The sequence below is a fragment of the Cervus canadensis genome, chromosome 30 (genome assembly GCF_019320065.1).
Source record: "Cervus canadensis isolate Bull #8, Minnesota chromosome 30, ASM1932006v1, whole genome shotgun sequence".
NCBI classification, from domain to species: domain Eukaryota; kingdom Metazoa; phylum Chordata; class Mammalia; order Artiodactyla; family Cervidae; genus Cervus; species Cervus canadensis.
Window position 1 is genome coordinate 2,319,025 of NC_057415.1, and position 26,263 is coordinate 2,345,287.

The window sequence follows — 26,263 nt, forward strand, 5'->3', positions numbered from 1 at the left end:
CTTCATCATCCTCCCAGAATTCCTTTGATATCACTCTTTGTGTTAAAAGAGTTCCCATCTGCTGCACTCCATGCTTAATGTTTTTTATGGTGTGGTGTGATGCACATTCTTTTAATAGTAAATAGCATAGGTCAAATAAACTGTGGAAAATTCTGAAAGAGATGGGAATACCAGACCACCTGACCTGCCTCTTGAGAAACCTGTATGCAGGGCAGGAAGCAACAGTTAGGACTGGACATGGGACAACAGACTGGTTCCAAATAGGAAAAGGAGTACGTCAAGGCTGTATATTGTCACCCTGCTTATTTAACTTCTATGCAGAGTACATCATGAGAAACACTGGGCTGGAAGAAGCACAAGCTGGAATCAAGATTGCCGGGAGAAATATAAATAACCTCAGATATGCAGATGACACCACCCTTATGGCAGAAAGTGAAGAGGAACTAAAAAGCCTCTTGATGAAAGTGAAAGAGGAGAGTGAAAAACTTGGCTTAAAGCTCAACATTCAGACAACTAAGATCATGGCATCTGGTCCCATCACTTCATGGAAAATAGGTGGGGAAACAGTGTCAGACTTTATTGTTTTGGGCTCCAGAGTCACTGCAGATGGTGACTGCAGCCATGAAATTAAAAGACGCTTACTCCTTGGAAGGAAAGTTATGACCAACCTAGACAGCATATTAAAAAGCAGAGACATTACTTTGCCAACAAAGGTCTGTCTAGTCAAGGCTAGGGTTTTTCCAGTAGTCATGTGTGCATGTGAGAGTTGGACTGTGAAGAAAGCTGAGTGCTAAAAAATTGATGCTTTTGAACTGTGGTGTTGGCGAAGACTCTTGAGAGTCCCTTGGACTGCAAGGAGATCCAACCAGTCCATCCTCAAGGAGATCAGTCCTGGGTGTTCATTGGAAGGACTGATGCTGAAGCTGAAACTCCAATACTTTGGCCACCTGATGTGAAGAGCTGACTCATTGGAAAAGACCCTGATGCTGGGAGGGATTGGGGGCAGGAGGAGAAGGGGACGACAGAGGATAAGATGGCTGGATGGCATCACCGACTCGATGGACATGAGTTTGAGTAAATTCCGGGAGTTGGTGATGGACAGGGAGGCCTGGCGTGCTGCGATTCATGGGGTCCCAAAGAGTCGGACACGACTGAGTGACGGAACTGAACTGAACTGATCGTAGGTGATAAATTCTTGTGGCCTTAGGTGCCAGAAATAGCTTTGTTCTGCCCTCCCAACTTGATTGCTTGTGTACCTGGGTAAACATTCTGTGTTGATCATTGTCCTTCAGAGTCTTGCAGGGACTGCTTGTCTTGTTGCCAAGTGTTGCTTCTGTGCTGCCCACAGCCATCTGATTCCTGATCATTTATGTGTTTACCTGACTTGTATTTTGTTTGTATTTTTGTTCCCATCGACCATCTCCTTGCCTCCTGGTCAGCTTACAGAATCTTCTTTTTGTCAGGCTTCTCAGGTTTCATAGCGGTATGCCTTGGGTATGGCCTGATCTTCACTTATGCTGGACTTTGGTAGAACTTTCCTTCTGACATCTGATGTTCTTCGGCTCTAGGAGGTTTTCTTGGATTATTTTGTTGATGTTTTCCTCTCCTTCTCTGTTCTCTGTGCCCTCTGGAACTCTTGTTAATTAGATGTTTGACCTCTGGAATCAGGCCTCTGATTTTATCTTTGCTCTCTTATTTTCCACCTTTTGCTCTACTTTCCAGGAGGCTTTAACTTGATTTTCCAACCCTCTGATGGAGTATTTTGTCTCTGCTATCATTTTTAATCTCTAAGATCTCTTTTTATGTTCTTTGAATGTTTCTTTTTTAGAGCACCCTGTTCTTACTCCCAGTTGCAAAATATTTTCTTATCTCTTTTTGGAGCTTAGTAATACTTTTATCTTTATGTTTTTTCTTTTTTCAAGTTTCCTTTTTCCTGCACAGTTTCTGTTTGTTACAGGATTTTTTTTATATGTATTTGTTTTGTTTGCTGTTGTTACAAGAGAAACCAAGGCATGTTAAAAATTTTCAAGAGTATATTTGAGCAAAAATCAGTTTCAATGGAGCAGCATCCAGTCTGGCATATAGAAAGGAGCTCCAAGGGGCTGTATAAAATAAAAAGACTTTAGGTGAGAAGGGAGCAGGAACAAGGGAGTCATACTAAGCAAAAAAAACAGATGAGTTGTTGCAAAGTTGCTTTCCTTGAGGGGATGGCAGGGGTCTATCCAGCAGGTTACCTAACTAGTACTAACCAGGCAGGTCCTGACTGACTGGTTTAAGACTCCATTTTTGGGAGAACCGAAACTATAATTAAGTCTCCGTTTTTTATCCAACCAAAAGCAGCTTCACTTGAGGCCTGTTTTGTATTTTAACACTGTCTTCCATCTTAAAGTGCTTCCCTGGTGGCTCAGACTGGGAAGAATCTGCCTGCCATGCGGGAGACCCCGATTAGATCCCTGGGTTGGGAAGATCCCCTGGAGAAGGGAAAGGTTGCCCACTCCATGGACAGAGGAGCCTGGCAGGCTGCAGTTCATGGGGTTGCAGAGTCGGACACAACTGGACAACTATCACTATACATACTTCTTTAAAGGCTTATACACACACTGTTAAAGGCTTTCTTCAGATTTGCGGTAATCGTTATTTCCTCATAATCAAGATGGAAAGACTACCAAGCTGATTAGAAAGGCAAAGTGTGGGCATGAGGCTTGTCCGCTTGAGGCATCACAGTGGGGTAATCCAATTATGCCATTTGTTGGGTAACCCCTATATCAGTGTATCTTTAGGTATTTCCTTTGTGACTAATGGGATTCTCAGGGGAAGATTTTCCAAACTCCTGTCAAGGGAGTCCAGTCTTGACACTGGCATTTCTGGGTACAAGGAGCCCGGGAAGGGGGCATTTGATGTGTATGTGGCCACTTAATCAACTATCTGGTGCCCACGTCCTCAAAGGTGCTTTCGACTGGCTTGGTGTCCCTAGTCAGAGGCACTGAGTAAAGAAACCTGGAAATCTCACTTCTCAAAGATACTTTTACCCTGTTCTCTCTTGCCCTGGCCACTTCACCGTAACATCTGAGCAGGGAGTGTAAAACAGCTTGGTTTCCAGTTCTTTTCACCACTTGCAAGATATTTGGCCTTCTTGTGTCAGTTAAGTCAGTTACTGCTGATTTTTCTGTATTCCAAAATTTTGTCCTGTCTCCTGTCATATTTCTTGTGAGATTATGTTTGTGTTTGTTTTTTTTTAATCCCTTTAGTGTTGTTTTTGTTGGGTTTGGGAAAGGAACAAGATTAGATATGGGATCACTCTGCCGTTTTAACCCAAACCCCCAGGAGGCTTTTTAAGAGTTAGACAGCCATTTATTTTTATTTAGTTGGCTGCATCTGGTCTTAATTGTGACATTCGAGATCTTTCATTGTTTCATGGAGGATCCTTCATTGAGGTGCTTGGACTTTCTAGTTGCAGTGTGCAAGCTTATTTGCTCTGTGACCTGTGGGATCATAGTTCCCTGACCAGGGATCAAACCCACACCCTCTGCGTTGCAAGGCCAATTCTTAACCACTGGGCCACCAGGGAAGTTCCGACATGCACTTACGGATGACATTTTTATGAAACTTCTGTGTGCTGGACACTGAGGTACGCTTTTGTCCTTTTCATGCACTGTGCACCTTAGTACTCATTTACTAAAATCACAATAAATAAATAATCAGTATAAATGGCCATGTAAACAAACATTTGAGTCAATTGTACTAGAATTTGAGTGTTACACAGTTATGTAAGTTAATAAATACCTCTCTTTGAACAAATGCTTATAACAATGGCAATATAATTCTGTATCTGTGGGGAAATATGTACTGAATACTACCCAGTCTGGAAATGGGTGGAAATACAGTTGGTCTTCATTATTTATCGTAGTTTGTTCTGTAAAGTCGCTGAGAACACTGAGTTAACAAATCCTGAACCATTTGTCTTGCAGGACATTTAGGGTTAAGTTCCTGCCAACCTCTGGTCACATTTTCCTCAACCAACCTTTATTTGTATTTCTCTTTACAGACACCTTTTAAAAACACCTTTATCTAACATTTTTTCACACAACCTTCTTGAGCTTAGGAATACTAAACAACACTTCAGCACTATGCATGGGGCTATTTTAAACAGCATAATTGGCAGCAAAAAGCCCTAAATTGCAAAAAACATGGCATTAAGTAAACTAGAAGAAGGACACCTTTTTAAGAACTGAAGCAAAAACACAAAACATCACCTTGTTTGACTTCAGATGAGAAACATGTGTCGGACCACTCAACATTTTCACCATTCTGTTCATGTCCACAAATGACCCAGTTGCTGACAGTTTTGACTTGGGGATTACAAATAAATTTACCAAGTAGGTAAATTTGCAAGTAGGGGACCCATGAACAGTGAGGAGCAATTATACAGGACTGGCCAAAAAGTTCGTTCAGATTTGTCCATAGGAAAACCGGAACAAACTTTTTGGCCAGCCAGTATACCCTGTACCGTAACCCTGCAAGGCAAGGCATCTAGAACCCCTCTAGGGTTCTAGTGGTAAAGAATCTGCCTGCCAGTGCAGGAGACACAGGTTTGACCCCTGGTCCAGGGAGATTCCACATGCTGGGGAGTCACTCAGCCTGTGCGCCACGACCATTGAGCCTGTGTTCTAGAACCCAGGAGCCGCAACTGCTGAAGCCCACGTGCCCTAGAGCCCGTGCCCAGCAGCAAAAGAGGCCACCGCAGTGAGACCCACGTGCTGCAACTCGAGAAACCTGCGCGCCAGCGAAGACCCAGCACAGCCAAAATGGGCTAATGTGATCAAATTTATATACATCTATATGATAAGTTATATACACATACACACGAATGAGGAGGCCATGGCAGCCCACTCCAGTATTCTTGCCGGGAGAATCCGATGGACAAAGGAGCCTGATGGGCTACAGTCTGGGGTCACAAAGAGTCAGACACGAGTGAGCGACCAAGCTCACAGCACACATGTATATATACATGATACCTCTGTAGAGGAAACTGTAGATTTTAGTGCATGTGCTATAAAAAGCTGCTGTTCTTCACTTTTTAGTAGACAATATATTCCGAAATAGCAAGTAATAAACTCAGTAATGAAGAATGTACATACATTACAACATTGACTTTTATAGCATTGTTAGATAAATATTATTTCTACTTAGATGAAAACTAGATTGAAAGATTTGAGTAACTTATTCACACTCCCACAGCTTGTAGACAGGGGAGTGGGGATTTACCTGATATCTGAGGTCTTAACTCAGGTTATACTGAACCTTCATTCTAAAAGGATCCTTGTTCTTGCTGCTGGGTCACCGGCGTTTGTGTTAGAGAGATGTATGGGAGTGTTAACCTGATTTATTTTTTGTTAAATTCCCTGTTTTAAAAAGTTTGGCCAGTTGTTTTCATGATCTTTTTAATTTTAATATTTGCTTCCTTTAAATCTGATTTACTTATATAATTACAAGCATAGAATTTAGAACTGGCAATATCTTTGTCAAATAATATAATAAAATCCACCTATTTTACACATGAGGAAGCTGAAGCTCCAGGAAATAAACTTGCCCAAAGTCACGCTGTTACTAAGTGAAGTGAAAGTGAAAGTCACTTAGTCGTGTCTGACTCTTTGCAACCCCATGGACTATACAGTCCATGGAATTCTCCAGGCCAGAATACTGGAGTGGGTAGCCTTTCCCTTCTCCAGCAGATCTTCCCGACCCAGGATTTGAACCAGGGTCTCCTGCATTGCAGGTGGATTCTTTACCAACTGAGCTATCAGGGAAGCCCTCCAAACTGCAAGTTGGCAAGGAGTTAGTACCCCCAAATTAAGTCAGAATCTCTTGTAGTACCATATGCTCATTACTTTTTAACTTTGACGTCTGGAAGTGAACCACTGATGGGAGGCAGAGTTGCATTACGGCTGGTGGAGGAGACTCCAGTGTCTACCGGGGCCAGGGCCTGTGACCTGCAGTCAGCTAGCGAGAGCCTACCCTGAGGGAAGCACTGTGCCTTTACTGTCGTTTGATTAGTGACACTTGAAAATGCAGGTCCCGGGTAATCAGATCTGCTAATTCTTTATGGGAAACTAGAAGACCAAATGCTATCGTGAAACTTTGGCAACCATGCTGAACACTGTAAGGTGAACAACCAAAATGTGCATGGGCCAGTTTGAGGCTGCCAGTGTGAAACCCGCACTTCAGGGGCTTCGCTTACGCTGCAGCTTTCCTTCCTCTGCACTCCTAATGACCATGAGAAGGAGCCAAGACCCGTTTCTCGCGACATGTTAATGAAGCTCTTAGTTAGATGTGTGAGTCAGCAAGCCAGGCACAGTCAGTCTGGCTGTTTACCTCATGAAATGACTTGTTTGCCTGTGTTCATGTGTCACCCACAGTGCAAACATCATATGTGTTTGTTACAAGTGAGGACTGATTCATATTTTGAAGCTAAGTGTAGAATTTTGCAGTCTCATATGTTAGGAGACGTGCTATCCTTATCTAATGCACGCAAGGCCCTGGCACTGTGTTATCGCCTACTGAAAGTACGTATTTTATCTTGCTTTACGGCAGAAGACATTACACAGCAACTGCAACCAGAAAGCTTTACTTACCCTCTTAGTCCTCTCAGAAATAGAATGTCCCTCATGCATCCAGAAATCTTACTTTATTTATTTCCTGAACAAATAATGGGAGTTACACTTCTAAAAGCAGAAATTGGTATAAAACTAAAGTATTCTAAATCTAATGTGTGGTTGTCAGTTACAGATGGACTTCTTTTTCATTAGTATAAGAAAGAAAGATGAGAGTAAATATGTAAAGAATTTGGGGAGAACTGTATCGCTCTTCCATCTTACAACGTGTACAGAAAAATTCACAGATTATAAATGTACAATTCAATGGATTTTCTCAAAATGAGCATGCCTCTGTAATCAGGACCCACATTAAGGAATGAAACATTTATCCATACTACTATTGATGGACATTTGGCTTTCACATTTGGAAACTATTAGTGCTGGCATGAACATTCCTATTCAAGTGTTTTGGTGAACTTAGCATGTATCTCTGTTGGGTATATACGTAGTAGTGGAGTAGCTGGGTCATGCGATATTCAAACTATCAGCATTTATTATTGGTAAAAACAAAATAAAAGTATTGATAACAATAAGCACTGACATACTTTTTCAAATTTCAGCTTTTAGAGTGTATTGCCTATTGCCTTCTTGATTTTCTAAATTTGTCTTATGAATTCTGATTGGAAGCAGGATCAGCTGTTAATTAATAGTAGTATGTTCCTATTGAGAGGAGTTAATTTAAAAAAGATTATCTGTACAATTGTTGGGGGGGGTTCCCTGCTTATAAGTAATATCTACTTGTGGTCAAAAATGTAAAACTTAGGGAAATACAGAAAAGAAATTACGAGTCTCCCATAATCTCGTCTCCCAAAGATAATTGTCAGTATGTTTTCATACAGATTTTCCTTTATGAATTTGCTAACATGTATCACAGATGATACACTCTGCATACAGTTATTCCACTTGCTTTTTTAAAATAAATTTTTATTGGAATGTAGTTGATTTGCTTTGCGTTAGCTTCTGCTGTATGGCAAAGTGAATAAGTTTCTTTATATACATGTATCTCCACTCTTTTTAGATTCTTTTTCCATTTAGGTCATTACAGTGTCTTGAGTAGCTTTCCCTGTGTTATATATAGTAGCTTCTGTTGTGTGTGTGTGCGCTCACACAGTGGTGTTTGACTCTTTGTAACCCCACGGACTGTAGCCCACCAGGTTCCTCTGTCCGTGGAATTTTCCAGGCAAGAATACTGGAATGGGTTGCCATTTCCTCCTTCAGGGAATCTTCTTGACCCAGGGATTGAAACCATGTCTCTTGCGTCTCCTGCATTGGCAGATGAATTTTTAGCACTGCACCACCTGGGAAGCCCAGGTTCTCATTAGTTATCCCAATCTTCCAGTTTATCCACCTTCCGCTTTCCAGTCTCATGACCAGAAGTTTTTTACATCTGTGACTCTATTTCTATTATGTAAATAAGTTCATTTGTATCATTTTTTTATGGATTCCACTTATAAGTCATATCAGACAAATTTTGTCTTTCTCTGCCGCTTGCTTTTTTAAGCTAAGAATAATTGTTATTACTGGATTTTTAGGAGTTTTTAAAAACATTATCTATGCTGATTGAATATTCATTATTGACAAATAGGAATGCCTTATCGAATAGATAAAAAATAAAATGTAATTAGTATATCAAATCAATTTTATTAGCCTTACACTTTTTAAATCGTTTCTTTTCTGGCAGGTTAAGTATGCATCTTTTGATTTACCTAACAGAATTTTTTCCTAATACACAGAAAAATTCCAACTAAAGAAGATCTAAATTAATGGAGTTTATGAACAGGTTGAAAGTGGCTTGATTTTTTTCATATTTCAGACATCCTGATCATGGAAATTCAGCTACCAGATTGGTAATTCTGACTATGTATCCTTCATGAGAACTCCTCTGGATTGAGGGTGTACGTCACCCTTTGTGCTAGAGTGGTGCTTCTGACCATTTCAGGTGGTTTGGGTGGCAGTCAGACCAAGGATGTACTTTGCAGAGAACCTAGTCATCCAAGGCTTGTGCCTGTTTTCTAGTCACTATTCAGACTATTGGGAGTGTCGTCAAATCCTTCCTAAAAACGAGTATCCTGGTCTCTGATTAGAAATCTCCAAGTGGATTTTTTTTTTTTCCCAAACAGACTAATTTAAAAATATATACTGTCAGGCTTTTTTTTTTTAAAGCAGTATGTGACAAAATAAGTTTCAGGATATGCTTTTTGGAGTTAGTATAACATCTAATGCAGAAACAGAAATCTTCATTTTCCCAAAAGGTACAGGCAACTCCTCAGATAAATCATTAATTTCAGAGGCCTGAAGTCTCAACTGATTGCACCTTATATTGAAATGAGAATAATTGAGCTGTGTTTTTCTCTATCCTAGTTTTAAAAACTGTGTAAAATAACATTATTGCTAAATAATGGGATACATTCTTTTTAATACTTTTTAATACCTTCATTGTAACTGAATTGTTGGTGAAATCCAAGTGCTTTAGGTTTGGAGGTTTGATTGTCTTGAGTGTCTTGTACTAAAGTAGTGCTTTTCTAGTTGAAGATTGCTTTCCAGTTTTGTGAAGATTTCACCCAAACATGCTTTTATATTCCAGTGGGACCAGATGGAGGTTTCTCTGAGAATTATCAGTTTGGCAGCCTCAGGAATAGAAAATAGACTTGCTTCTCTGGAGTCTCTTCTGTGACTGAACCGGCATTGTGTAATAGATGTCCTTAATAAGAACTGGTTGAATGGGAGAAGGAACTGCGCCAGGGGGCAAGATGCAGTGATGCTAAATGTGAAATAACTAGTTTTAATGGCTCATCAAACAGTTGTAGGATAAATGGTTTTATTCTGGGTCCCCCAGAGAGGTGATTCAAAATGATCTAACTATTAGATTTGCTTGCAAAACATTAGGATCCCAGAGAACATAAATGTAAATGTTTGATTCCCCTTTCCTTCGATGGGCAACCCAAATAAAATGACTATTCACCCTGTGGTTTTTAGACGTTTCCACTAATTGTTTGGAAAAACAAGATTGTTTCCCATTTGTTCTTCTGGAAACAAAGAAATAAAGCTTTTGTTCTTCTAAATGTTTGTGTAAATGGTCAAATTACTCTTTTGGTGGTTTGTTTTTTTGTTTTTTAATGGTCTTGTTTCCTGAGCTGAGAACTTATTACCAGACTTACCCTGCAGTGTGTTTTTGTGTACTACATTAAAACAAATCAAAACAAAGCAACAACCAAAAAGCCCACCATAACCTGCATGTAGGTTTTTAGCAGTAAGGAACTTAACTACCAGTGAAGGTTCTTAGCCATCGTCATGTGAACAACTTTGTTGTAATAAATGTAAATAAGAGTAGCACGGGGGTGGGGGTTGCTCTTGGGACTGACTGATCAGACTTCAAGGAAAGTCATGATCCCTTAAGCAGCCTGACCGTTTAGGGAGTTCTGTTCAGGATATTGGGAAGTTTGTAGTGAGTGGAGGTTTGAGGCTGCTGCTGCTTACTGAAACCTCATACCACCCTTTTATGTCTTCTATGTTACTTATTTTTTAAATAATTTGTTCCCTGTTAGTTAATCATTTCACAGGCAGGGTAGGGGGTGGAGGTGGAACCCAGTCTGCTGGGTTGAAACAAAAACCTCCTGAAAAGGAGATTTAATCTCTTGCTTAGGAATGTGAGGATTTATAATTAAACTGATTCATTGGGAGTTTGGCCATTAGTAGGAGACAGAACACTGACTTGCACACATGTCTTATGGAGTATATGTGATTAATTGGCCTTACCCTCTATTCCTTGTGTTTTGTTTATAAGCTATATGAAAAAATCAGATTTCGCTCAATAGGTCTTTCATCACTTGAGATCTGGCTTTGTGAGTACAGTTTTCTCTGTGCTTTCAAATTGCGGAAGATATTAAGTGGGACCCCTGCAAGTCAGAGAGGAACAGATTAAACATGAGCCTAATCAGAGTCCCAAGATGTTTTGAAGAGTGGTTTGTTTATTTTGTTCTGCAGTGGAGGTGGTTGTTTTTATTCTTCTGAGGGCTTTCTGAAGTGAGACTGATAATCCAAGTGTCAGCATGTGTCTTTCTTGTTTCCTTTAGGTTAATATTTGAAATTTATTAATCAGATTGAATAAAATAGGTATCCTGCCCCCAGGGCTTTCCTGCTTAGTAGAAAAGCTGTGATTTATAAAGTCCCAGCTTAATGAAATAAACTGATGATGAAAAGCCTTGGGCAACCTGGCTGTGTGATATATTTTAGGCTATTTACACAGGTTGGTTTGCCTAATTATTATTTTGGTTCTTGTCAGAATTGTCATTTCTAATAGTAGTAGGATCCCTCAAACTATTTAAATCAGATCTTGCTTGCTGCTGTAGAAGATAGGTTCAGAATTTCTTCTTAAAGTCCAAACTGGCCCTTTGAAAACTAACAGATGTTTGCCCTCCTCTCCAGTCAGCAAAAGGTGATAGTTACATGAACTCTTACTCACTCCTTTCCTCTTTGCTTTTAAACACCACACTAAGTGGAAGTGGATTTGTATCCCTTTGGGGTTTTGACCAAAGCACACACCCATCCCCTTCCTGCCTCCCTGGAACTGGTTCAAGATTTGGAAAGTAGGGTTTGTTTGGGGGCGTGTCCCGTGTCTTATCTCTGCCTGAGCACATGCTCAGGTTGAATTTATTTTGACCCTGCTCTTTAAATTTGGAACCAAAGCAAGAGTTTAAAGGGCAACAGAAGAGAGTCTGCTGAACTTTAGACATGAGGGACCCGGGGAGGAAGGTGCGTACTTGTATTCTGAAACTTAGAGGTTGGCCATCTTTGCATGTACACATAATTGTAAGCTGATAGCTACAGGCAAAAGGAGAATATTTCAACCTATGTAAAGATCTGTGTGATGCTTACATTGTGTGTTTATGTGCTTAATTTTACAGTGATGACTTTAGTAATCATAACCTTGAAATTGATGGCTAAGCACGTAAATTCTGCATTTTTCTTTGAAAACATTTTGGAAAAGCTTAGGATAAGTAGTGAAAGGGAAAAATGTATCATTTGTGTCTGAACTTTAAGCAAATGACTGAAAAAGTGTATCAATTTTAGGCATTCTATCATTTTGTCTTTTAAAGCATCAAAGGAAGAGGGCTACAAGTGGTTATTTTTAGATAAAGGTCCCCCAGATTCTCCTCCACATTGAGAAGCAAGTCTCTCTTCATTGATTATCATTTATCTTCATCTAGTAATTTCAAGCACAGTATGTATGTAGTCGACTTATGTATGTAGTAGACTGGACTGATTTCTTTGTTGACTGATCTGTTCCAGAGCCTGGCCCAACTAGAGAATCTGTGCAAACAGCTGTATGAGACGACAGATACGGCCACTCGACTTCAGGCAGAGAAAGCCTTGGTTGAGTTTACCAACAGCCCTGACTGCCTGAGCAAGTGCCAGCTACTCCTTGAAAGAGGAAGTGTACGTAAGCTTTGAAAAACCCTAAAGGGGACAGGTTAGGAAGATACGTTCTGGTTTAGGGGTGGATTGGGGTCACCTCTGTCCCTTGATTCTTCTAGGTACCTCTGCCTTCTTAATTTTCACTTTTTTTTTTTTTAACATTTATTTTTATTTATTTTGGCTGCATAGAGTCTTAGTTGTGGCATGTGGGATCTAGTTCCCTAACCAGGGATCGAACCCAGCCCCCCTGTATCAGGAACACAGAGTCTTAGCCACTGGACCACAAGGGAATTCGCAATTTTCACTTTTAAAACAAACCAGACCTGCCACACTAGCAAAAAAGGCCTTCAGAGTCATCAGGAAAATCTCACTGAGCGTATGTTTTTGTCCTATGATTTTTATTCTTGAATCAAATTTCTGGGCCTCCTTTTCTGTTTTTTACAGTTATGTATCACTTCACACGTTTTACAGAGAAGACAAGGCTATATATAAATGGCCTTTCTTATCCACAAAATTCATGTCACCTGCTAAGATCCCTCGTCTGCTCTTTTTCCTCTGCTGTACCACAACCGCTGCTTTTTGTCTTAGATGTGCAGGGGAAAAATTTTCCTTCACAATGGAAATGACAGGAAGTTAGAATGTTTAAAATGAAATTAGAACCTCTTCCGGCTTAAAAATGGCATACAGTGATCAAAATAATGCTTTCACGAGACTTGATTTGATTAAGTTAATATTTTTGGCAGGACGGAGGTCTTAGGAAGGACAAGCCTCCATCCAGGGTATCATGAAAGGGCATCAAGAGAGTTTAGAATCCCAGCTAGACCAGCAGCCAGCACTCTGCCAGAGACGGGAAGGAAGTGTGAAAAGGAGGAAAGCCATTAATTTGTTGAGAGTATAGAATTCTCGATGGCTTCATTTTTGAATTTGCATTAATAGTGTTAGAGAATTTATGCAGTAAATAGAACAGACTGCAGTTGGCTAAGTGATATCCTTAGTAGCTAAAGAAGTTGACTCTTTTCCCAAGTGTCTGGAGGTTAAAGCAGCATGGTCAGAGATTGGGTTGTGCTGTTCTGTTTTCGCATATAGTATTTTTGTATTTCTTTTCCATCACTTGGTTCTCGTATTGATCAGTTTAGATTCGTACTGTAGGAGATTCACAGCTAACTCTCCTCTGCCTGCCCCTGACGCCCCATGGTGTCATCTGTGACACTGTTCACTCCAGTTCTTCACACTTAGAGTCAGCAGGCTGGAATGAAGCAGGGCTGGTGCAATGCTGAAGGACTCAGTTATAGTGGGTTCTCACTCTTAAGTCTCTATCGACTTCTTAATGGTTTAGCAGGTTTGTTGGAGTCATATTCAGAAGCCATTTTCACATTGCATCGTCTACAGCTATGCACTGTGTTCTGCAATTATAGTAGCCTCTTGCATTGTTGGTGATCTGACACACCTGCTTTAATCTGTTTAAGCAGTGTGTGAGTGTTGAATGAAAAATCACATGTCAGAGTCACTTTTTCTTTTTTTTGGTGTGGAAGCCATTAGCATGCATTTTATTTTTTTTCAGTGGAATCTAATTGCTTTACAGTGCTGTGTTAGTTTCTGCTATACAACATGAATCAGCTATATGTATACATATATCCCCTCCCTCTTGAACCTCCCTCCCATGCCCTCCAAAGTCACTCTTACAGATTTTTTTCATAAACTTATTTTAATAATTGATGGTATGGTGTAATGCCTGTGGATAGCCTCTGAGTATACCCTACTGCCCTAAGAACTTAACAGTTTCATGGAAAATTATGTTCGACCCTTGATTAAATTATTTTGGTGATTCTGAGTCTGTCCCTGTTACGTGATGTTATATGTAACACAGCTGCCAGAGGAATTCGAATCTGCACATGGCTGCTTCTTCTACATTATGATCAGATTAAATACGCTGATTCTCCATAAAGTTAAAATTCATTAAAATCTACACTTGAGAATATGGTAATGCTATTCCTTTGCTTAGGGCATAGTTTTTTCTTTCTCATAAATAATTGTTATGAATTTACTACTAAAACTAGCATATACATTCCCCAAAGCAGTAGCTGATTGATAGTTGCACTGATGGAAAGATACAGTTTGGGGATTAACTACACAGAATAAGGTGGTGGTTCCTTCTAATACTACTTCTACTTTTTTTTTTTCTTTCTAATGCTATACTATAGGAATATTATGAGGTGAAACTTTTATGAACATTGTTATAGCAAGGCTATTGGAGGAGATTTCTTGATCTAAATGAAAGAAGAGATTTGTCTTCTAAAGAGCTTAATATCTTTCTGTAAAGATCTCCTCTAACTTCTGTCCCCTCAAAATGATACAGATGCTTGGATTAGATTCAGTTTGATCAGGCATTCACTTTATCCTGCCCTTTATTCATGGCTGAAGTGAGCTTAATGAGCACAGATGATGAATGGGCTCATTTTTCCACAGTATGAGACCCTTAAAAATCCAGAGGATCAAATGTAGCAAAGCTGATTAATTTTCTTAAATGTGAACTCAGATCTCCAAGTTAAAAACTTTGACTGACTAACTTAATAAAATTGAATCCTAAGCCCTTTCCCCCTCTCTTTTCACAGTCATCTTACTCCCAGTTACTGGCAGCTACATGCCTTACAAAGCTTGTATCGCGCACAAATAACCCTCTCCCATTGGAACAGCGGATAGATATTCGTGAGTAGAAAGTTGTCTTTTCTCTCTTAAATTAGTTTAGTGATGTTCTAGTAATAGTTACATTTATGTTGCTTGTTTGATACTGTTCTGAAATTGCTAGGCATACAGAATATCTAGAACATAGTTTCTTTCCAGAATTGGGCTTAAAAGTAAGGAGGGCCCAATATAATTGCTCCTAGATAAAGCCCAAGTTAACTGTTTTGTTTTCAGAAAGTTTCTTTTACCTGGTCTTCACCATCACTAGTAACTAAGAAAAACATTGCTGAAGATTTTGAATCCTGTGCCAACCATGCTATTTAATCATCAAGAGGTAGATGCAAGGCTCCCTTACTTCAGGTTCTTCATTGTGACTCGTACACAATTCTGAGTTGGAAAGTTTAGTGAATCTTAAATTTAAAGTCCTGTTTCTCAGTAGTGTGAATAATTAAGGAAGTTTAGGGTAAAGAGTCTAGATTTACCACTTCTTAGACATTTAACGACGCACACCCTTCCCTGGCGGAGCCATCTCTGATGTAGATTATTTCTGTTTTATAGGGAACTATGTGCTCAACTACCTTGCCACTCGGCCAAAGCTGGCCACTTTTGTGACGCAAGCACTTATCCAGTTATATGCCAGGATCACAAAGTTGGGCTGGTTTGACTGTCAGAAGGATGATTACGTCTTCAGAAATGCAATCACAGATGTCACAAGGTTTTTACAGGTATGATGTATGTATTCGATGAAATAGAAAGAAGTGAAGCGATATATGCTTACTTAGATATTGATCTGCAAATGGAATTGTTTGGTACATTTTCTTCCGTATCTTTTTAATTCTTAATGTGTTGGCTTTACATGTTTACATGTCAGCACAAACCCTACTTCATTCTTTCTATTGCTTACATACTATTCCAGTTTAAAACATTATAATTCATTTAACCCTTCTAGGTAAGTATTTAGTTAGTATCTATATCTAGACTGGTAGATAAATACTTTGGTGAATATTCCTTGTGTGTGTGTGTGTTTGTGTATTTGTGTGTGCTTATACTTTGAGCCAAGTGTGTTTATAGTGTGAATTCCTAGCCTTTGAATTATTCAGTGAGAAGACTGTGTGTATTTTGGGTTTACATGGATATTTCCAGATTACCCTCAAAAAAAGTTATTCCCTCCAACAGTTAATATGTCTGTTTCCCTGTACCTCCACCCTGTGAGCTCAGCTTTCTTACTTTTCCAGTTTCATAGGTAGAAAGAATTGGTAGCTCAGCATGTGAGTTATGAATGAGACAAACAAATTTTCATATGCTCATTTACTACTTATTTTTTGCTTTTTGTGAACTTCCTATTTATATCTTACGTACATTTTTTTAAATCAATTCTTTGCCCTTTTTTGTATACAGCCTTCCATATAAATTATCTTACACATTCATTTGTCTTTTATCTTCGATGTGATTTGCTAATTTCTCTTCCTACAATATGTATAGTATAAAGCTTGTAGATATTTTTAACGTACAAACGGTTTCAATTTTGATGCAGTCAGATTTAATCCTCTTGTATATCAGTTAGATTTTGTGTCCTGCAAAGCAGCAGTTTTAAAATACCAATTTCTCATACCTTGTCTAGGCAGTTTAAGTATGACTGCATTCCAGATGCTGAAATCAAGCTGCACAGGCCAACTCTTTCTGCCTTACCTTTTTTTTTAAACCAGGATAGTGTTGAATACTGCATCATTGGTGTCACGATTTTATCGCAGCTAACCAATGAAATTAATCAAGTAAGTGCTACAGCCTTCCTCATTGAAGTAAGTGCCATATTTTCACTTAGTATTGGTGTTTTCTGCCTGTGTGTGGGATGATCTTTTTTGGCAGTTGTGTGCTTTGGCGGTAAGTGATTAATGCCCTTTTGAAACAAAACAGTTCCATGGGGTTTTCCTCTGTGAGTGCAGTCCGGATCCCCTTCCATCTCCAGAATATTTTCTCTCTCATCTCAGCTCTCCTCAGTGGTGTTAATGTTCAATGTTAGAGAAGAGCGCAATGATCCTAAGTCAGAACTTAGGAAACCAGCATCGTTGGTGTGCTCTTTCTGCTGTATAAGTTAATGTGTTTATAATCATTCAGAAATCACTTCTCATGTGCCTTTATTACAGATTTTTCTGGTCATCTTTTCAGAATGCACAAAACATTCCGCTAAATACCAAATAATTTTTTTAAATAGTCATCGATGTCACAGATACTACAGAGGAAACACCAGTGGCTTTCTTTTGCTCTGGCTATAATATTTTTTAGTCATTTACTTTTGTATCCAGCTAAAATGTTATAATTATTGAACAGGCCTGAATTAATTGTAACAGCTCACCCTTCAGCTGTCAGCTATTAATTATATTGGCATCACTGTTGCTATTGCGCATACTTATGCAGACATTTTAATTAACCCTGAGAAATTTAACTGTGAGTTGGTATTTTAAATACACTAGCTTAGAGCCTATTAAAATCTGGAGTCCATATTGTGTTCTCTGTCACATGTAATCCCCACTATGATTGGTAATTATTAAAATAATAATTTATACTTTTGAGTGATTTCTATGTGGCAGGCACTGTTCTAAGCACTTATATTAATTTTATTACACAGTAATAAAATTACAGTGGTTATATGAGATAGAGACTCTGGTTATGCTATTTTCTAAATAAAAAACTAAGGCGCATAAAGATTAAATAATTTGCCTATGGTATCGCAGTTACCAGGCAACAAACAGTATATGAATTCAGACCCACATAGGCTTATTGCAGAGCCTATGCTCTTAACTTGCTTATTATTTAACCACTCCTGTCCTTATAGTAACTGGAGTAGGAAATGGCAACCCACTACAGTATTCTTGCCTGGAAAACTCCACGGACAGAGGGGCCTGGCAGGCTCCAGTCCATGGAGTCACAAAGAGTCAGACACGATTGAACACACACACCCTTGTAATAAGAGAGCGTGCTTTAATTATGTACAGATTGTGGAGTTAATGCTCTTCCTTTGGAAGCTTGGCTCCACAAAATCCATCAGTGTTGGTATTTTAGAATCTTTTCAAAATTTTGTATTTATCTTTCTCAGGAAAGCAATAGAAATGTGTGTGATGTACTTAAGATGTAATTATTCTCTGGATTATGATCTGTGTAACAGATTGTATACGGCATCTGATATATAATGTAGTGATACCTTTTTATCTAAGACATTTGTAACACAGTGACACTGAGGCTAAAATCAGAATATTTTGAACTCTGTGCAACTGAATTTTCTATTGGCTTTTTTTTTTTTTTTTTTTTTGCTTTAGATTTAAATTAGAAAACATATTTCTGTTACCATTCCAATCTGAACTTAGAAATAAAATTGGGGGGTGGGGGTTCCATAATGTGCCAAAAGGCAAATGAGCTCCCTCCTGCATGAGTTGATCAGGATATAGAAGTGATTTAAGCTTACAGTAAGTGGCTGGACTAAATATTGTTGGCAACCTTGAAATTCCTTTATCGCTTTTATTGAGTATGTACTATGTGTCAGCTATAGAGGACTTACTAAAGAAGTAAGAGATTTAATCCCTGACCGCAAAAACCTTTAAAATATGACTGAAAAGACAAGGACAGAGGAGTGAGAGACCAGTACAGCCCCTTAATTGAAGTCCTCACTCCCGTGGAATAGACTGCATGTTGAAATAGGTGAGAAAAGAGAGTATTACAGGCTATTGCCATTTATCTTAAGTTCATGGCTATAGTAACTCTTGACTGGATTATTTAGCAAAATCCAAGCCTTGCGACTGTCTGTTTTTGAGACTCAGCCTCAAAAGAGCATGATAATAATTATTAACAAAGTCTTCCAACAGTTTGTTAAATATTACCTCCCTAAGTGCAGAGGAAATGGAAACCTTGCAGTGGAGACACTGTACTTTCTTCCTATCTTCCCTCTGTAAACGGTAGAGACATGATATCCTGCATAGCTATTAGCCGCTTATCGTCATCCTCGTTCTCTCACTAAATAGAGTTTAACAGTAACTTAAATGTTTAAAATGTATTTTGTTATTTTTGTTGGTCTTATTGAAAAATCCTTCTACTTCATTTGAAGTCTACTTGAAAATTTTTTTCTTTGTAGTTAATTCTAAAACTTGTGTTGGTTTGTTTTTCTGCACAGGCAGACACCACCCATCCTTTAACCAAGCACAGAAAAATAGCCTCTTCTTTCCGAGATTCATCGTTATTCGATATCTTCACGCTTTCGTGCAATTTACTAAAACAGGTAAGATTGTATGTTGGTACCTGCTTCCTGGTTCCTTCTGAAAGAATCAGAATAGTTGGGGACTTGTGAGATGTCAGCGCATCACTGGCCCGTGAGGGTTTATGCGTCTCTTTAATTATCATCTCTCACGTAATATATATGTCCAAGCTGTTGATGACCTTCCAGTCTGAGAGAAAGAATTATTTCCTGATTTCACATCTGTTCCCCTAGGTAAGGAGCCATAAGTGAACACTTATCCCATGCTCCTATGTTAAAGAAACTGGTTTGCCACGAAGCTTGAGGTTTTTGTTGTTTGGTCTTTTTAATATCCATATAAGATCTTCCTGTATGGAGTTAAAGCATCTTCCTTTTAGGGTGTTTGATTCTCAGTGCTCTGAACACAGGCTCAGACTCCATTGTTAGCACATTAAAACTAGGCTGGCTCCCCTGTCCCTTGCTGAGTTACAGGCAGCAAATAGACAAGCAACATCTGTAAGGAAAAGCATATTTTGAATTTTTAACATCGATTTAGATTTCATAACCTGAAGGGGTAGACAGTATCACCGAAGGAAATTAACTGTTTTAAAATAGAAAGTTGGTATTTCTGGAGAAGGAAATGGCTACCCACTCCAGTATTCTTGCCTGGAAAAGTCCATGGACAGAGGAGCCTGGCAGGCTGCAGTCCATGGGGTCACATGACTGAGCATGTGTGCACAAGGATGGAGGGAGATGGGTTGGTAGCAATAAAATGATAGAACTAAAAAAAAAAAAAAAAGAAAGTTGGTATTTCAATTCATTTATTGATAGACTTGAACTAAGGAGGAAATGATAACCTATAAATTGTACATGTTCATTGCTGTGTTTTGATGTTTTGTCCATATAGAAAGCCAAATGGAATTAACCTCTGACTGTGTTCATCTGGGGTTTTTTTTTGTTTGTTTCATTGTTCTTGTTCTCATTTTCCAGTGTGTCTCAATTATAATATGAGAAGCAAGTTTGGATTTTTCTTTTGTCCCAATTAATGATGTCCATCTTTTCCTTTGGCTGCCTAGTTTTACTTCAGAATTCCCCAAAAGTCCTCATTTTGGGCAAGCTGCCTGTAAAACCTGTTGTACCCTCTAAAGGGGGAAAAAGCTTGTGAGAAAACAGGATTGAATCCTCTTCTGATACTGATGCTATCAGAAACGAATCAGCCAGTCCCTGGGGTCACAACTGGTAGAAACTTGAATCTCATAGTCACCATAGCTCTGGGCCATTATTGAGCTGTAGGCAGGTACACTGCTGATGAATAAATAAAAAAGGATCTAACACGCAAATGAAGTAACCACTCATCCCATATTGCTTCAGAATTATCTGCAGCCACAATGTCTGCAGCATGTAAAGAGTAAATGTCAAAGAGGGAGTTTCTATAAATACTAGCTTCATGTTTTTATGAACATGAAACATGTTTTAATAGTAAATAAGGAGCTAGGAGTTTCATGGTGATGGAAGGACTTTAAAGGTAATAGAAGTGCTGCATCTCCTGGCAGAGAACCGCCACACGACTGTGCTGAATCTCGCCCTCCTTTTCTGGCTCAGCAGCCTCCTTGTAAGTCTGGTAGCAAACTTGGAAGAGAGGAATGACTGTTCGGGGCTCATTATGTGGTCATCTTTACAGGCTTCTGGAAAGAATCTGAACTTGAATGATGAAAGTCAGCATGGCTTGCTGATGCAACTGCTCAAGCTCACTCATAACTGCCTGAACTTTGATTTCATCGGCACTTCCACCGACGAGTCTTCAGATGACCTGTGCACGGTACAGATCCCCACCAGCTGGAGATCAGGTAACACGGCCACACCCTCACACTGGGCTGCTGCTCCCCTCTGCCTGGAGCCAGCAGTGTGGGCTCAGGATCCCCTGGCAGGTCCCCTGCTTGCTCTCAGAGACAACTTGGGAGGTTGATGTGGGTCTTTATTAAGTGAGGGAGCTGCACTTGGGAGGATTCCCCAGCCGGGGCAAACTCTTGGTTACCTGGTTTCTGATGGATGTGAGTTTGACCTTACATTTCTCACCTAGAGACTTCTGCTGTCTTATTCATTTGAGAGAATTTCTAGCTTTAAAAACAAAGAACCTGTACATGTGCTTGGTATTGTGTTCCTAAAAGATAAAAATTCTTGCTATGAAGAGTCCTGCTTGTCTTAAGTTGTTTGAGAATCAGAAAAAATGAATCCATTTCTTAGAGAAACTAAAAACTAATGCTTTTTTAAAAAAAAAAAAAGGAAAACAAAAAGCCCCCATTAGTTTGTCACTTTCAAAGGAAGTAAACATTCTGGAAGATGATAAAGCAGGAAGATAAGGCCCCCTGTAACTGTGGAGCGCTGGGGAACGCAGCGCCAGCGTGCGGATGGCTCAGTGATGTGTTTTTCTCTCTTGCAGCGTTCTTGGATTCTTCAACTCTGCAGCTGTTCTTTGACCTCTATCATTCCATCCCTCCTTCATTTTCACCTCTGGTGAGTCAGGACTACAGTTTCTGTTTCTGGAATGGAGCAGTGGTGAATGAGCCTTATGTTCATTGTGTTGTACAAAATCATAGAAATAAAGTTTCTTCCTAGAAATACTAGGGTTAGTTATCTAGCCTGTTGAGATAAAGCTTGTCAGTTAAAGGTTCTCACCGTGAACTCTTGATTCCTTTTAAACTGTTCCTGTCTAATGACAAATTGCTGCAGGTATCAGGTTCTTTTGGTCCCCTTTGTGTCTGACTTTGTACTGTACCTCGAATTGCCACAGGCTAGAGTGTGGGGAATTCACCTTATATGGTCTAGTAGAAGATTGTCAAGACTGAGATTTCTGAAAATCTCTCAGGCCTATGTTACGTAAGTGATCAATGGAAGCTGTATTGGAAAGGCAGATTTGCATACTTGTCCTTAATAAAATTTGAAAGCTCTTGGGAATGCTGTATTTCTCCTTTAAAGCAATAATTAACCTCAAATCCCAAAATTCATTTGGGTCCTAAAAAGTCAGTGGTCTGATACTTCAGATTGTTGGTGTAAAATGTTGTTGTACAAAATGTACAAAGAAAGTAAAGTTAATAAATGTCAGTGGGTGTTTTGCACAGTGTTTCTGTGTAGACTGCTTTCCTGGTCACTATGTCACGTTTCCAAATTAATGCGGACTTTCGCTTTAGCAGAAACATGAATTTGTGTTGCTTGTATCATTAGTATCATTACATTTACTTCTGCTGTTAGTCAACAGAGGTCTGCCTCCCGGAGTAGAAAGTAGGGAGGAAAAGGGCAGAAAGTAGATCAAGAGGGGCGAACAGAATGTAAATTTCTAGCGCAATGGGGAAAGGGGAAAATGTTTTCATTGTAAAACCTGTTTTCTTCCAAGCATAGATCTGACTTGGTTATTTCATGGTAGCACTATGTAGCAAAGCCTGATTAGCCAGAAGGCCTTGATAAGACAGGAAAAACCCTACATCTGAAGCACTGTTTACTGTCAGTTGCTTGCTATTTTCGAGTTTAAATATGTATCTTCAACATAAAGAGGCCGTAGGGGTGGTCGAAAAATAATACCTATATGAATTTCCAAACTGGATTTAACTAGTTGTTATGCTCACTGTGAGTCTAATGCCCTTTATTTTTCTTTTAGTAAAACTGTTTCAGATACCCTCGACTACACCCTCCTTGATCTTTTTTTCTGCTATCATTATAATGATAGCAGAGAGTGACAGAAGAGGGAAGAAGAATATTTATAGCAAGGAAAAGAGTAATGAAAAGAGCTATACCGTCTGTTCTGCTCATTTGTGTTTTGGTTGTGCCCTCCTCTAGGTGTTATCCTGCTTAGTACAGATTGCCTCAGTTAGAAGGTCCCTATTCAACAATGCAGAGAGGGCCAAGTTTCTCTCTCACCTTGTTGATGGTGTTAAACGAATACTGGAAAACCCACAGGTACGATTTTTGAGAATTTACTTTTATTTTATGTGTATGCATGTATAAGCATGTATGACTAGTATATACCTCTCTGTTATAAGGCAAAAGCTCAATCTAGAGGTCACACGTAGCAAAAACCCTAGAAGACAGTTCAATCTGTTATCCTTCAGAAGATTTAAGTGAATGTCTGTACATAGATTTTTAACATTTACCCAGAAAAGGAGCTTGTAGCCCCTAGATTCAAGAATGTCAAAATTACTGGAAGGGATCACTTTGAAGGAAAATAAGGAGAGAGCTAGTCATTTTGTGTGTTTTTTGTTTTTGTTTTCATGATTTTGAATGTAAATTATTTACCTAAGTGAATAGAACTACTTTTAGTTAGGAAGGGAGATATTTCTCATTCAAATATTATTCATTCCATAACTCAGTTGTCCTTCTTATCTTTTTCAGTCCAAAAGATTCAGCTCACACCTCCTTTTTTTAAGTATCACTTCTCCGCACTAGGAAATATCATAAATAAGACCCGTTCACTTTTAAATATACTCAGTTCTGGGACTCCCGTGGTGGTCCAGTGGTTAAGACTGCATGCCTTCACTGCAGAGGGCATAAGTTCGATCCAGGGTCAGGGAACTAAGATCCCTCGTGCCACGTGGCATGGCCAAAGAAAAGAAAAAGAAATAACTGTACTCAATTCTTTCCTTTTTAAAAATTCATTTTTTTATCAGCAATTTGTATGGAGTCACCTACCACGGGCCAGAGATGTCGTGACAAGCAGAACAAAACCTGTGCCCTTTCTCTAATGTAGGAGAACATGTGTAAGGAAACAAGCATACTGGTGTAGTGTGCAGACAGAAGTGTCTGATATAAGTAGTTAACAAGATACATAAACATACTAATACAGTGCGTTTGTTGTCATGATAGCAGTATAATAAAATACATGAAATATTTGTGTAACTTTGCCGTTCTCGTTGTGCTTAATGATAAATTAGACAGCTGCGAAAATGAAAATGTCATTACTTTTCATTCGATCAGCGGGAAGCACACAGGCCTGTTAAATCTGAGATTGTGCCCGTTTCTGCCGTTAATCAGCATTACAACCCTGGCAAGTAGTCTGGTCCTTCTGGGCTTCTGTTTCAGACTCTGCCAATTGAGGCCAATAACCGTATCTCCCAACATGATTATTGTGAACAGATGAGATGATAGATGTAACAGTCCCCTTTAAAAGTGACTTTTTTAAAAATTGTTTTTAATCATACAAATGCGTTGTTCAGAATGGTGGCCAGCATCTCAGAAGGTAAAGCACATCTCGTGCCGCCTCCCCACCCCCTGTGCCATCCCAGATGCCTTTGGAAGCAGTTTAATGAGTCGTGTTTTACACTTTCTTTTCCCCTCTGTGCTGTCACCAGAGTTTGTCAGACCCAAACAATTACCATGAGTTTTGCAGACTACTGGCCCGCTTGAAGAGTAACTATCAACTGGGAGAATTAGTGAAGGTGGAAAACTACCCCGAGGTCATCCGATTGATAGCTAACTTCACGGTGACCAGCCTGCAGGTTTGTTGTGGATTGCTTGACTCTTTCTTCCTAAACAGTGGAACCTCTTCTCTTGCTCGTTGGTTTTATTTGACCTTGTGGCATTACAAAGAGTGTGGTTAGGAGAACATGAGGGAATTGTAAGAATAATACTTAGATTCAAGGCTGGGAGAATTCCTTCATAGCCGCCCCTTAAAAAACAGGCAGAAGACTCAGCACCCTCTCTCTCTTAGCCATGTGTAGGCAGTGGTTCTCTAAAGTGATGGATTGCATCAGAATCATCCAGAGAGCTTGATGAGAAATGCGGGTGCTTGGGTCCTATTCCCATCATTTCTGGTTCACTCGGTCTAGGGAGGAGCCTTGGCACTTCTGTTTCTAACAAGCTTCCTACGAGACTATCTTGCCTACTAATGTCTGAGAGCCGCTTACTCAGCCAGCTCAGAACAGCTCTTCTCACTGGATGATTAGTCTCTGAAATACCAGTAAACACATTAGACCGGTTGCCGTACATAAAATAAAACCCATCAAAGTTTATCTTTTTTTTTTTTTTTTTAAAGAAAAGCCTTTATCCTTTATGTCAAGTGGCTTGAGACTAACGTACTGTGTACACAGCTGACAGCTAACATCTGATTCTACTGGATCCCTTTCATAGACCTTGCTGTGTCCATCCAGCCACGATTCTTTCTCCTCTTCCTTCCTTTTAGAGCATCTGTAGTTTGATGCTTCTGGGACCTCTAGGAGGTCACATCAGAGCATCTTAAGAGATACTAAATTTAAGATTGGACCTCTAGGAGATACGGTGGTAACAGAGGCCTACTCTCTTGGTGTTCTTCAGCATTGGGAATTTGCCCCAAATAGCGTGCACTATCTCCTGAGCCTATGGCAGCGGCTGGCAGCCTCCGTGCCGTATGTGAAAGCCACCGAGCCCCACATGCTGGAGACATATACTCCTGAGGTCACCAAAGCCTACATCACATCCCGTCTGGAATCTGTGCACATCATACTCAGGTAAGGAAATGGGCAGCCTCCCTTTTTCCCTACACAGGCCTGGTGTCAGACTTGCTAGGGACCTGACATCCAGTTGGTGGATGCATCCTTGATATGAATCTTATTGGAGCTAACACCGAAATGGGTATTTTTTCCTGTCAGCACAGCAGCTGATGAGAGCATAATGTCTGAAAGAGGAGTCTTTTTCTCTTTAATATCCTATTCATGTCCCTTCTTCACCCACCATAGCAGCATCTTGGAATACAAAGCATATCAGTATAACATTTGTCCTTGCCACTGATTTTCGTTAAACATGAGAGAAGCATTTCTAAGCTGTAGATGACAACAGTTACAACGTTTAACATATAGGTGCTTAATGTGAACTTATCAAGACATAAGTGGATAAATAAACCATGCTATCCAGAGCTTACTAGAAGATCTAAGAATCCCTGGCAGCTGGCCACCGATTGCATTACCCTGACACATGGGTTCTGTCTTCTTGACTGCCAGCTGGACCAGAACTCTATAGTAAAGAAATGTCAGACCCTTTCAGAAATGACCTATATAAAATACAGTTATTCTTGGTGTAGAGACCTTTCTTATATATTTTTTCATTGGCTGTTTCTCAGGAGAATTTACCTGAACTCTGCAGGTCTGGTTGGTTGTTTTTTCATTCTTAAGTTGCATTCATAATTTGCTCAAATCAAGTAAATTTGTCATAATAGTTATAGTCTCAATTGTGTATGGCTGGAATCATTTCAGAATCTTGGTATTGGTGAAGCCTACTGGAAAGCGTTGTTCTGTTAGTGGTGTAAAGGACTCGGCAGGTTTCAGGCAGG

The 26,263-nt window shown here is 39.5% G+C and overlaps 1 protein-coding gene across 2 annotated transcripts in view; it reads left to right on the forward strand.

The window, feature by feature from the left end:
- Positions 1-26,263, forward strand: part of XPO7 (exportin 7) — a 93,641-nt gene that overhangs the window by 46,114 nt on the left and 21,264 nt on the right. Inside the window, exons 2-11 of one of the 2 annotated variants that reach the window (XM_043452930.1) lie at positions 11,943-12,089; positions 14,681-14,774; positions 15,309-15,475; positions 16,457-16,549; positions 18,913-19,017; positions 20,654-20,819; positions 21,413-21,486; positions 22,804-22,923; positions 24,312-24,458; positions 25,273-25,445. In XM_043452930.1, the coding sequence (XP_043308865.1) occupies positions 11,943-12,089; positions 14,681-14,774; positions 15,309-15,475; positions 16,457-16,549; positions 18,913-19,017; positions 20,654-20,819; positions 21,413-21,486; positions 22,804-22,923; positions 24,312-24,458; positions 25,273-25,445 (1,286 nt within the window). The remainder of the gene's footprint in view (positions 1-11,942; positions 12,090-14,680; positions 14,775-15,308; positions 15,476-16,456; positions 16,550-18,912; positions 19,018-20,653; positions 20,820-21,412; positions 21,487-22,803; positions 22,924-24,311; positions 24,459-25,272; positions 25,446-26,263) is intronic. The other variant, XM_043452931.1, reaches the window with a different exon arrangement.